Source organism: Electrophorus electricus, chromosome 23, assembly GCF_041902795.1.
Source record: "Electrophorus electricus isolate QZ-2024a chromosome 23, ASM4190279v1, whole genome shotgun sequence".
In the NCBI taxonomy this organism is placed as follows: domain Eukaryota; kingdom Metazoa; phylum Chordata; class Actinopteri; order Gymnotiformes; family Gymnotidae; genus Electrophorus; species Electrophorus electricus.
The window spans coordinates 7,624,026-7,637,440 of record NC_137519.1 but is presented as its reverse complement, the minus strand read 5'-3'; the positions used below and the strand labels follow the sequence as shown (position 1 = coordinate 7,637,440).

The 13,415-nt window shown below is 37.6% G+C and overlaps 2 protein-coding genes across 4 annotated transcripts in view; both read left to right on the top strand.

The window, feature by feature from the left end:
- The window catches only part of filip1l (filamin A interacting protein 1-like), a 59,810-nt gene extending 56,712 nt beyond the window's left edge, over nt 1-3,098 (top strand). For both annotated transcript variants that reach the window (XM_027011395.3, XM_027011396.3), the window contains one exon: nt 2,333-3,098. In XM_027011395.3, the coding sequence (XP_026867196.3) occupies nt 2,333-2,521 (189 nt within the window). In that variant the 3' untranslated portion in view covers nt 2,522-3,098. The remainder of the gene's footprint in view (nt 1-2,332) is intronic.
- Nucleotides 3,099-3,394: 296 nt separating this feature from the next.
- Nucleotides 3,395-12,026, top strand: LOC113578260 (uncharacterized). 2 transcript variants are annotated; one of them, XM_027011414.3, is made up of 6 exons: nt 3,395-3,499; nt 4,560-4,606; nt 4,765-4,898; nt 6,079-6,249; nt 6,388-6,614; nt 10,274-12,026. In XM_027011414.3, the coding sequence occupies exons 1-6, from the start codon at nt 3,489-3,491 to the stop codon at nt 10,404-10,406; spliced, it is 723 nt and encodes a 240-aa protein (XP_026867215.2). In that variant the 5' UTR covers nt 3,395-3,488; the 3' UTR covers nt 10,407-12,026. The 2 variants fall into 2 exon arrangements, with proteins under 2 accessions (XP_026867215.2, XP_026867214.2); XM_027011413.3 differs by having other exon boundaries at nt 3,395-3,842; nt 4,499-4,606; nt 10,274-12,024.
- The last annotated feature ends 1,389 nt before the right edge of the window (nt 12,027-13,415 follow it).

The following is a 13,415-nucleotide window of genomic DNA, read 5'->3' as shown; positions in this document are numbered from 1 at the left end:
TATATTTTACTTGTTTCAACATGGCACTTTTACTGCGACATGGCACTTTCACTGTAGATGTAGGTCTTCATAATTTGGATCTCTATAGCTCAACCCACTCCTGAACATTTTCATTATTTTTTGTTTATAGAGTTAAAGTAAGCTGAATTACTTGTGTGATATTTGCACGGTTAACTTTCTGAGGAGCTGATAGGAAGGCAGTGATGACACAGTAAAAGTGAACATATATGTGCACTTTAAGCTTGATAAATCACAGGAATGTCTATTAGTGTTTTTAGTGTCCATTAGTTTACCATGCATTACAAAGACCACAGAAAGTGCTCTATTAAAAACACTACAGAAAACAAAATGGCTTCTTCAGCTGCATTGTGCATGAACATGATTCCTCAGGTCTCAGCAGCACTCCAAACCCCAAACAAGCCTCATGTTTGGTTTCCATGGAGATAGTAGCTGAAGCGCCGCCGTGGAGCCCGTGGGCTGATTCTGGCACAGGAAGTGCTCACTCTGAGCTTTATGACTCCACAGGGAGGACACTTTTAATTAAGGGTCATTATGTACAAAACCTACAAGCCCTCAGACTCTGCTGATTTTCTGGTGCCTTAACCTGGCCAGAAGCACAGACTGACCCAGATTCCAAATATGCAGCACGATTCTGCAGCCATGGATCACTTTTCCCCTTTTGGATTGTATTTTTTGAGAGCAGCGCAGAGGACTTTCCCTGTGAGGTGCTGTGCATACACAAACTGTTCTGGTGGAAGCCTCAGTGAGCAGTGTTGTATAGCAGAAAGAGGTAGAGCATTTGCCATCAAAGTTCTGGAATCAGTTTCACATGTAATTGAAGTTTGGCATTCCATAAAACTTGGCACAGTATGCAGCACTCCGTTTTAAATGGACTCCTCCGTTATTACCATAATTCTTTTCATGTGAGTGCACATAGATCCCCAAGATGAACCATAAAAATGAGAACTGACTCACAGATGGGAAGCAGACAAAAGCTGAAATGATCACTTGAAAATGGCATACTTTCTGAACATTCTTATGATGACATCACTCCCTCAGCTGTGGGGTAGAGACAGGGTGAGCTGAATGTGCTGTAAACAGAACTATGATGTAAACCTCAGGAGAGTCTCTCACTGAAACTCCTTAGATTACTGTTCTCCTTAGTATTCCTTAGATTATATATTACTGTAGAAATGTTTCAACTGTCTCTCTCTCTCTCTCTCTCTCTCTCTCTCTCTCTCTCTCTCTCTCTCTCTCTCTCTGACCTATTTGCTTAAAGAAGGAAACATATGAACAATGAAAGCAAAACTGTGCCAAAAGCCTAGCCAGACATAGGGTCAAACATTTCTCTGTAGCAGTGATGTAGCAGATATAGGTTTACTCTTGCTCTCCCTTACAGTATATATGCTGCCTAGACTATTATATTTCCATTAAGCTCCTGTTCATTTTGTTGGGTTTGTTGCACAGACATTATTTTTTAGTGATGCAGAGACACTTCCTGTTTCTCTGCTGGCTTTTGCACTTACGATTTATGCCTTGGAACCATTTGCATCATTCTTTATCCTGCAGCTGGTGACTGCCAGTAAAGTAGAGTAACCCAACCTTGCCAGTAATGTAGACTAACCCTAACTCTGTCAGTAAACTAGAATAACCCTGATCCTGCCAGTAATCTAGAGTAGCACTGACTCTGCCTGTATTCTACAGTATTCCTAACGCTGCAAGAACATTTACATTTATGGCATTTAGCAGTTCACTTTTATCCGGCGTGGCTTAAAAAAGTGCTTGTAAACATTCTCAGCGGACTTTCTTCTTTTAGATGACGTCCACCAATTAAGAGTAGTAAATGGAGATACCACAAAGAAAAAAAGATATACAAGCACTCATCTAACAAAACAGGGGCTACATTAGTATGGTAATAACAAACTGGAAAAGACTCAATTCTCCATTCTTTGATTTTACTAAAATAATCAAAACTTTTCCTAGTTAATTTTAAGTTTTCCAGATATGAATTCAGTGGTAAAAGGAAATACCACCATCTTGTGGATATTTACGTGTATCATCAGATTTAAGAACCATACTGGCATTTTGATTTATAGTTTACCCTGAAATTAAGCCTACATGGCAATATTTAATATTAATATTAATACAATATTAATACAAAACTACTGTATGAACATCTTTCCCAGATGACATGCACATCTTTCCCAATAACAATATCGGATACATCACCTAAAGCTTTAAACTGGCTATAGGACCTTAATGGTTTAATATCCCCTGTATTTATTTATTTAGTTTTTTAATGAATAATCAAATCTCTTGTTCTTCCTATCAGATACCTCTTGAAGCATTCCGACGGTCTGGTCCCACCAGAATCCCCAAACCTAAATGCAGCAGTACCATGAAGCGGATGAGTGCCACAGCTCTGGTAAAGCAGAGTGGAGAAGAGGCCCAGGACCCTCTCAGTACTGACAAACCTGTGTCCAACCACCCAAATGCAATGAACCTCACCTCAAAGTCATAAATGCACACAGACATTATTTCAGCAGGAGAAAATGAACTTTTGAATCAGTTTGTCATTCATGTTTTTTCCTTGTTGCTAATTGTGATAAAAGGTGCATACATTTTTTTTTCAGTCACTTCAGTCTTGATGTAAGTAAAAGAAGATGGATAACAAAACCACTCTGGGTCTTTGTTTTATTAAAAGTGAACCAGTTTGAGACATGGTCTCACAATACAACCCTGTACCAATACCACAGCAGTTGTTTGTCTAAGTATTACAGTGTAATTTAACCAACATATGAAACACAAACTAGTAAAATCCAGAACATTGATATGTTACTTAGGATAACAAACACAGCCAATATAATGGGCTGTCAGATAGCCTAGTCAAGTAGTTAGTGGGTACATGTGGAAGTAGCTGTTCATTGCATAATTGATTCCCTGGAGCCTGATGTCATGTGGCATTAGGATTGATGTGCACACAATTAGATATAACTGAAAAAAAAGAATAAATATAAAAATGCATTAATTTATGTTTCATTTACTTTGGGAAAAGATGTTTTATGCTGTTGTTAATAAACACTTGATTTTATACTTAACACGGTTTAATATTTGTGTGTAACTCACGTTGCATGATTGTACATCTTATAATGTCTAGCTGATAATCACCTGAAAACTGCCTACATAGTCTCACGGAAGGATGCGGCTTTTCTTGTAGTGGGTAATTCAACGACATCAAACGATACGGCGTCATGTGACGCGCCAATCTCACCCATTTACAATTGGAGGTGATATTTTACTCTTTCTATTTCCTCCAATGACATTTAAGCAGAGCCTCCTGACCTCAAGCAATCACAACCAATCACCTCTCTAGAAACCAAAAACATGCCCGCGCGGTAAACTCCGCGAGCGAGGTCTTATTTAAATGAATAGCACCGTTTTACCTCTCGAGCTGGAAATGAGGTGCTGGAATATTGCTAAATCCTCAAATGAACAGCTGGTTAGTTGATTAGACATTTACGAAAATTAGTATCAGTTGGCACTACTAAGCCTTTTTTAAGGAGTTTTGATTTGGTGGTTAAATGTGATAGTTCAGCTGTTTATCTGTTTAGCCAAATATTAGATAGCTAACCAGGTTAGCTAGCTATCTGACTTTGTAACCTAGGCTATTAGGTTAGCTAGCCAGATTAACTCTAGCTGGTTTGTCCTGTGCTGGTAAAGGAAAAGTATAGTTTATTTAGGGACAAAGAGTATTTTTATAGCTGGTAATTGAAAGATGGCAAATGTTTGTCAACGGAGACCTGTACTGGTGGAAATCCCTGCTCCTCAGCCCAAACTTACAGGTAAATTGGCTAACGCTAGCTATCCTAACCGCTAGGTTGGCTAAGGTTTTGGAGCTAAGGCTGTAAGGCGATGACTTTCCCTCCAAAGCACCAATAAACAAATGAGCCACTGCATTTTTTTTTAGTTTTTATTTTGTAGCTTGCTAGGTTAATTATCTTAGTATAAACATTGGCTAATACAGTTTTATGTAGCTAGCTAGGTTACCTAAGCTATGTTACTGTTAATATGTGATTTGTTTTTTTTTTGTATTTTGAATTTGCAATGAGGTAAAGTTTAGTTTCTATTTTTTGTGGTCATTCGGCTAGCGCTCATCAATAACATTGCTAAGCTTGATTTCAGAAACTTGGCTAGCAAGCTTAGCTAGCTAAATATTACACTGATGAATTATCGTGAGTTCTATTGCTTTTACGATGCAGAAAAAGTTACTTTGTTAATTAGTTTCATAAGCTTTAAATAAGTCAGCAGTTGGGTTAATCGCTTAGCATTAGCTAGCTAGGATACCACATTTCTTGTATATTAAGCAACTAGCTCCCAGTAGTGTCATGTAATGCCTTAGCTCGCTAATGTGCCTGGCACGTGTTGGTAAATGTTGTTGATGCTTGAGTTGCGCGATATTCTGTAACAAAAAATAACTATACTTTTTCTCCCTCATCAGGTCGTATGCGGAGGTCTTATATGGATATTTTGGAGGCCCGCCTAACTCATGTTTCTTACAGTTCTAGAAATGGGAAACTTGGCGCAAGCTCCAAAAGTGGAAGACAGTGTAAGGCAGATATTACAAATCTAAGTTAATAAACCTCATAATAGATTTATGAAAATTGTCAGGAAAGTAAAAACTGAAATAACTGCACTCTGAAAAGCCAATAATTTGTAGCTTTTCAGAGCTGTTTTTTGTTTGATGGTAAATGTGTTTCTCCATAGTGGAAGCAGTTATCCAAAGGCGATGGAGCTGGAGAGGATGCGACTTTCAGGCAGGAGAGCTGGATACATCTCGCACGTCTCTTTCCAGACGAGAGCTAGCCCAGCTTCTGAGTTCTCTAATACTAATGGAACAGGTGGGAGTGCATAGAAATCACTTAGTGATTCAAACGTTTGGAAGTTTCTTAGTTTATTTTTGAGAATTTGGGCATTTATTCAGCTATTATTCAGGTAACTGTATTAATGATAAATAAGAACCTACTGCAATAATATCTGATGGTTTTACTTAGGTTAATACCAACGCTACGGTTAGCCATATCTCTAGCCCTAACAATATTAATTTTAGTTGCTATCTTAATATTAATTGACCCAGTAATTCCAAATAAATTACATCATGTATTGTTTTTTCTCCATTTAGCATAAGGAAAATAATTTTAGGGCTACAGAATGTACTATATATATATATATATATATATATATATATATATATATATATATATAATCTCTCACCTGTAACATATCTTGTGGTATAGTTGACTGGATGTAAAAGTGTTGTGCGGTTTGTTGATTGTCGTGTCCTTGGATACTAAGAAAGGCACCATATAAGCTTAACTTCATTCATATCATAGTTCACCTGCAACCCATTTTTTTCCATCAAGTTTATTAAAACCATGCAGTTTGGCACTATTGACATTTTAAAGGTTATGCTACAGCATCCACATTTCCCAGGTCCCTCCCCTTAGACTTCCTCCTCACTTAGCATGAAAGCAGAAGATGGATGCCATGCAGGAGAAATGGAAATAAACAAGAGAACGAGGTGGAGGTTTTACAGAATTTGGGATATTAAAGCACAAAACAAGCAGCTAATTTAAGGCTGAAAATGACTTTTTACTGTTAGTGAATGTGAACACATGAACCAATACTATTATGATGCTGTCTGCTCACAACCTTAGGTAAATGTAATAATATAGTCCTCTTCACTCCTCTGCTCCTCTTGGGTAACAAATATTTTCAGACAGATTCAGAGCCAAAAGTTGTTGTATTTAACCCAGTGTTGTGCATAATTATCACTGGTAAAACTAATCCTTGACTATGCTCAACTCTACCTGTTCTAGAAGAGAAACATTTAATGGCTAGGCTCCAACCTGTAGGGGCTCGATCCCTTGATATTAAAATAAAGGCCAAATAACAATCCTGACTTACCATATAGGTAACCTGCTAAGGAAGACTTTAAGATTGTTTGTTTTATGCTGTTCCTTGAATAGAGTCTGAATCCTTCAGTATGGATTTGAGGGTCTTTCTCTGTGTCTGCTTTAGAGTGGGCAGAAGCTAGAATCTGGTTTTCCCCTGTCTGGTCTAAAAACATTACTGGACCAGTTACACCAGAAGAAGACAAATGTTTACAGATCTATTCCGTATTCTCGCCTGGGATCCAACAGAGATGCGCACTGCTACAGAAAAGCATATCCACACTTATTAGCCTTCAAGGTGAGTACATAATTTGTCGCATGTAAAATAATTGCGTATTGCATAAATTTATAGTTGTGCTTGCCTAGGAGCCTAATGATTTAATTTTTCTAATATTAGATGTCCAATATCTGAAACCAGCTTTTTCCTTGGTTTCAGCGTTCCTGTGTGGAGGGTGGCCAGATTCTTGTGCAGAGTGGCAAGTTTGAGAATGTTCTGGAGTTTGTGCTGGGGGCATGGCAATGTGCCAGTGAGCTTCCTCAGTGGGACACCAGCAACCACAATAGTATTCGTGAGCAGTGCTACCACGCACTAGCTGGGTACTGCACTGCGGCACTTCAGCACCACAGGCCAAGAGCTAGCAAGGCCAGAGAACTCTTGCGCAGGTAAAATACAGACTCCTGTAAGCAAAAAAAAAAACACACTTTCTCCTGATGTACAGTTTTAAAACCCCTAAGTGGCTTGGGTTAACTCCTAATCCTGCCTTTGTCAAGGTAACATTTTTTTTCTTGCAGTCTTCTCACATTGAGGTGAGAGATCAGGTGAAGATGGAGCAAATCTTTCCTTGGCCCATTACTTTAGAAATGTAATGATGGCATGTGTCCTCAAACGAGTTCTGAAATTTTTTTTGGAAAAAAACACCTCTGCAGAATTGGTAATTGACTATGATGCATCAACATGGGGATGCTGCTTTTTGTATTTTTTAAATTGCTTTGTGCTGTGCATATTTTCAGTAATTGGGAATGGTGTCATAGACTGGAAGCAAGGCCCTTTTGTAGAATACCTTGTAGAATATGCTAAGGTTACAGTAATGAATGCTTTAATGTTCATTTAAGCAGTGTTTTTCTTTTGTTTCTTCATTATTTTTGTATTTTCAACCCCCCTCCCCCCAAGGGCTATGCATTTATAATAAAGTATAGTGAAGTAAAGGTTACTTTATAAAAAATGTAGTTGATTACCATCCTATGTTCTGTAGTCAGCAACTAAAAATTAAGAGTCTAAGTATTAACCAATAAGGAAACCTTCTGAAGGTGCTGCTTGCTGCCTGTTAGTTATTTGGCATGTGCACGGGCTGTTCGTAGACGAGAAGGCAAAGTCCTTCAGTGGTTAAGTCTGCTAGTAAGTGTCGTTCCTAAATCCCTCTATATGCTACTATAATAATTTCTATTTCATTCAAGAATAAAAATGCAGACTTCAGAATTAATTGATGAGAATACCTGGTCCTGTTCTTTGTTGCAGGTAAAAGGTAACACGTATTTTGAGGCATCCTCCGGAGAAAGTCTGGGGGGTACACGAGTTACTTTTTTTTCCAAGGGTTATTTATATAATATCCCTGCCTTTTTACAAATTGGTCTTTGACGTTTCCACCATTATGTCCTACTTGTACATTATTTACCATTATGCAAATTGATTTCAATACCTTTACCAGTTGGAGCTTGGTACAATTACAGTCCAAGATAAGTCTTTTCTTTTTTTTTTTTTTTTTTAAGACTTCATCTTACATCTGTAAGATTAGGTTGTTTTTCAGTACCATCCTGTACCTAGTTGAGAGATGATGTTTAAACAATAGACTTGCACAGAGCTCTGCAGAGGCTTACCCAGAATCCTTTGTAGAAGCCTTTAGAGGCCTCTACAGAGGACCATGCTCTGTACACAGATCATTTTATAAGGATACAGAATCTCTATGATCCTTTTTGATTTATTAATATTTCTAATTTAATGTTTAAACCTCTTTCCTGCAAACACTTATTACCTCCCAAGACCTGAAAACATTGCTCTCAGTGAGTTTAACAATGAATTGAAATGCAAGAGAAAAGGTATAACAGTATATTAAAGTTGCAGTCTGTAGGATTGAGAAGAGAGTGGACTTGGTTTTAATATTTACAGCAAAGAAAAGAATGAGTACACACTTATTTAAGTGATTTAGATGTTTGTTTGATAACAGAAATTAAGTATAATACTAAAGCAGTTAACCACTTAGAACATTTAGCTGTGAGAGCACAGGCACACCAATATCAGGACAAACAACAAACGACTGAGCACTGCACAAGGCTCACCAGAGGCCTTAGCATTGCAAAGAAGCTAAAACTAGCCAAACTGGAACATCACGGCAAAATTAGAAATATGATTGTGTCCCTGTAACCATTACAGTCATGGCTTTGTTAATTTTATTTTTTGAAAAGAAAAAATCCTGGTGGGATAAATTTAGCTATCTGTTAAACAAAAAATGAGACTAACCCAACTTTCAATCCTTTTAGGCCCCTAACTCTTTCCACCTCTGACAAGTCACACCAGTGTTTGTCCTTGTTTTATCTTGGCCTCGGTCTAATTGTTTCTTTTTAGATTGCCTTGTCATCTTCTGTTTACTTGGTTTTGTCGGGTAAGCTGCTGCTGGAATTGCTGTTGCAATTTTTTCATTGATGGTGGTTGTTTATCTGTCATTGCCTTTGCCAAGTTCCTAAAGCCACTCGCTGATTTGCACTTCACTGCATGAGCGCATGTGCATGAACAAGCAGTGATTTGTTATTACACTTATATGGTGCCTTTATCATACCCAAGGACACATTACAATCAACATTCTGATTTTGCATCTAATCACCACACACATACTGGTGAGAAGCAGCAGTCAATAGCACATGATGTACTCAACCGGAAACCACAGCCTCCTGGGGAACTGCACTGGGGACAGGGAAGGGTAGGAAGGCTAACACCCAAGACGGAGTACTGGGCATGCAGACATGCATGCATTCATTTGTACACATTCACACCAGGACAACTTGGGAGTATCCAGTTGACCTAACTGGCACATTCTTTGCACTGTGGGAGGAAACCAAAGACCCCAGACACAGGGAGGACATGGAAACTCCACCCAGATAGAGACACAAAGCCAAAACCCTAGTGCTAAGAGGCAAACGTGCAACCACCAACCTACTATGCTAATCATCACTGTCACTTGGCTCTGATTGGTTGTTTTGATTCAGGAGTGGTGGATTGTTGCAGTGGCATTAGGAGGACTAGGTGGAGCCAGAAGAGCCTGTGTTTCCCCCCCTGATTCTCTCTCATACTACTGTCAAGATAAAGTGATGGTTTTATCAAATACAATAGTCATTTTAAAATAGGTTACCTACTGCTACTTTAAATGTTTAAGGTGCTTTTGTTAATGTTAATGGGAAGTTAATGCTAGCAGCTAGCCACTTAACCTAGGTAGCTAGTGAGCTTGACCCTGAGAGCTTGTTAGAATAGTTTATTGCTGAACAAAACATTGCTTCAGAAATGTCAAATCGAGCAAGGTTATTAACATGGTCAAAGGTTTTTGTTTTTTTAAACCTAATGTTTAAAACAATTGGAAGCCTAAACAATGCTCAGCCATGCCCTTGTTGCCATCCTATGGCATGTTAGTAGTGCTTCCTCACTTAACCTGTAGTGACAGCACATGTGTAGAGGCTACAACAGAACTGTAAGGGTTCATAAAATGGTGAATTTTAATATTCTATTGTTTTATTGTACATTTTGTTATTAATTTAAAATTCAGAATCTTTCTACTCCTTTATCAATCACTGTTTTATGGGGGCCAGAGTCCATTTTGCTCACTTGTTTCATCACGCAATGAAAAAGATGTCAACAGTCATCTTCTCTACCTGTTTGCATTAGTCCTCATTAGTCTTAGTGGCTGATGAAATGGGTGCAGTCTTGTAACCGCAGCGACTCCAACCAGTGTGCTGTTGTCTGAAACCATTGCCTGCTAGTTCTTACCTGCTGACATGCTCTACCGCTTTCTACGTTTTAGGGCTGCCAGTAATAACATGTTGGGAAATGTTGATCTGTTTATCTTCTAACGCCTCTCTGCATTGGATATTGGATTTCTTCCATATGAGCTTGAGAAAAGGAAGCAGAAAACTGGGCTATATTTCAGCAGGTTTAAGGTGTCATTATGAATGACAGATCAGTCTGGTATACTGTCACCTTGCTTTGAAAGTGATGAACCTGTGCTGAATGTGTATGCTCTTTTTATTTTATTCATTTTTAAAAACTTTTTTTCTTTTAGGTTCAAAGTAGCACAAGTTCAGAAGCAGGTGATGTCTTCATGTATTCGACAGCTGGAGCAGCTAGTACAAGCACCAAAGGTTTACAAAGGAGAGCAGAGCTCACTTCACAGACAAAACAGCACTGAGGACTAGTAATTCCCTTTATATACCTGAAGAATATATTCGCCATCAAAGATATTTCCAGGTTATTACAATCCAAGTTGCTTATGGATTCAGTACAAGTATACAAATTCAGAATGCCTAATAGGGTAATACAGGTGACGGTGACCCTGGTAGGTTGTAGGGTCTGTTCCTCATGCTTGATATGCTGGTAAAAATGGCAGCTATCGGTATTGTCTTTGTAGAAAGAAATCTTGCTATGTTGTCTTCTAGCAGAGATTTCAGAGAATTTTGAAAACTATTTTCCAAAACATTTAATTCAAAGTTGCCTGACTACTTGAAAAAGATATTATTTGTGATAAACTATTTTAAATGTATGAGTGTAAATAAATTAATGTTGCTGAATCTTTTGGATTGTAAATTTGTGTGTATTTAAGTGTACCAAAAGGATTTCTGACAGACTTGGCACGTCAGTGTTAGACTTTTTTTCTTAGATACTTGCAATTGATAAACACTTTCATTTTTCATCTAAATTAATTTGCTTGTCATTTAAACCCAGTTATGTGATAAGCGAAGCAAAAACGTATGGTGAATTTCAACCAAAAGCTGTATATGCATGCACAAAGGTGTTGGAGTGCAAGAGAAAATGGCTGGTCGGGTTGCACTTGTGAGAAATTCCAGCAGAGGGTGTTTGCGTACTTGAAATGTAAACCTGCCCTTGTTTGCTTTTCTTGTACTGCGTCTCATTGATGTTTATGGATTTCTTGTTCTTTCTTTCTTCATGTAAAGTGACAGTAATATGGTTCTTTGAGCGACCTTATCTGAATCTTTAGATAATGTGTTTTTGTTTACTACCACTTAAGGAGTAGGGCCCTTAATAAGGAACAGACTTTTGATTCATTATGATGGGGGAAGATCTTGACTTGTTGGCTCACACTTTGTTTGACCTCATAAGTCTGCTAGAGTGGGAATTGCAGGCATTTGCCTTACACAAATCTCTTGCAATTGTTTAAAATGTTTTGATGATGCCTGGCATTTCATTCATCTTGTTCCAAATCTGTTTCCTGTAGTCTCTGATAAAGATAAATCATATGTAGATGATTGAGCGTGCACTTTGAGACCTTTCAGATTTAAGTCCATTGAGATTTAAAGAGTTTCAATGGAATTTTAAGGTCTGGAGATTAGATGGGTTTTGGGGTCAAGTTATGGAATATCGAATTTTGTTAGTAACATTTTATTGGTGTTTAAATTTTAGTTGCTACATTTTCACAATTTTCCCATATTGCATGATTAGTTATGATTTCTTGCTTTTCTACACCAGTTTAACAAAGGCCACCTGTTTGTTCTTCATAGATTCATCTTTTTAGTCAGTGAGAGTCAGGGATTTTGACGTTGGACTTGGAGTTAGAACCCTGGATTTTGTAGTAGTATGGATCAGTACTGTGGAAACCCCCCCTACTATATAGTATATTTCATATATAAAGCAGCCAAGCTTCAGTAGTTTACATATTAAAAGAAACGGCAGAGTAAAAAGACTTTCAGATCACTTAAAAAAATTGAACTGAAATACAAATGAGAAATACATGTGATTAAAATAAAAAAGGGAATAATCTGCAGTTCTTCATGAACATCTGTGGAAATAAGTGATATTCATCACTAGGTTAAATAAAATGTAAATCAAAATGTAAATGCTTTATGTCATACTGGTTTAATTTATTCATATAACCTATGGAAGTCAAGTTTCACTTTTGGAAACGTACATAAAACCAGATCATTCCAAAGGGTTCATAACTAGGTGCCAAAGGGGAAAAAAAAGTTAGAAGTAAAAAATGATGGCAAATAATGCTACTAATAAAAATTCAGAATTGTCAGAGTCGTTCTGAGCTGTTTCAACTGGAAGTTACTGATGGAGGCCTGCAGATTGAAGTTGTAGTAAGCAGTTGTAGTTCTCCAGCTGGAGGCTGAAAAAAGAAGCCACTTCACCTCAGCTGTGTGTTTTACCCGTGAGACATCTGTACAAAATTATCTTAAACAAAAACTTTGTACATATTCTGTCAGACACTGAAATGCACACAGCTGCTACCATTTTTGTGATGCAAAGCACCTTATTCCAAGTCAAGCACTATTGCAAGTCATGCTTATAAGGTCGTGTCCCAAGCCATTTATTATTTTCATACAGACAGAATGAAAATAATGATTTTCATCAAGGACAGACAGAAGTGCTGTATAATATAATACATAATATATAAACAGACATAAATAAATAGAAACAGAAAGATGTAATAATTAGCATCTTATTAAACAGTTGTATTATTAATTTCATATCTTTTAACCAAGTGCAGTAGCTAAACATAAAAACATAAAGGCAGTGCTAAGAGTAGTTTGACAGGGACAGAGGTGTGAGATGCAAGTCCGACTTGACCGCAATAACCTATTACTCTGCTGACCAGAGGCTAATAGAGTTTAAAGTTGGAGTAAGAGACTGATAGTTCAACAGAAATTAGTATTCAAAACTGAAGATGTGCAATAGAATAAAATTAAATCTCGAATTCAATTTTTTTCCTCACACCTCTGGAGGATATGGAGCGTCAGATTGGAATAGCACATCCCACATCTTTTCCTAAAATACAACACAGCATGCATGAGTAGGGATGGTTGTGACTCATTATATAAGCCTTTAATTAAACAGATTGTTAAGTTATATTTTGAAGAATGCCTGTTCTATAATTGTTCGTAATCATATCTATCTACTGTCATAACTTTGTTGAGAACATGAGTCTGTCAACCGATGTAATTACTTCACATTTTGAGTATGCCCCCCCCCCAACGGCACCATGAAAATACCAGACTGAGCTGGTTTTAGACACTACACTGAAAATAGGTTTTGTTTTCAAATGCCTATTCCTAAAGAAGTGGTTGTGAAACAACACTTTATGACTTTTGACAAGAACATACCTTACACCTGAGGAGGGTTCCCTTCACTTGCTGGTTTTTCCTCATCAGAGCACTCATGTTCATATTCAGTATTGTCCTCTGTTTCAG

Coding starts and splice junctions, on each gene's coding strand:
- LOC113578260 (XM_027011413.3), top strand. CDS start 3,776: ATGGCAAATGTTTGTCAACGGAGACCTGTACTGGTGGAAATCCCTGCT. Junction 3,843..4,498: donor TCCTCAGCCCAAACTTACAG/GTAAATTGGCTA, acceptor CTCCCTCATCAG/GTCGTATGCGGAGGTCTTAT. Junction 6,250..6,387: donor CACACTTATTAGCCTTCAAG/GTGAGTACATAA, acceptor CCTTGGTTTCAG/CGTTCCTGTGTGGAGGGTGG.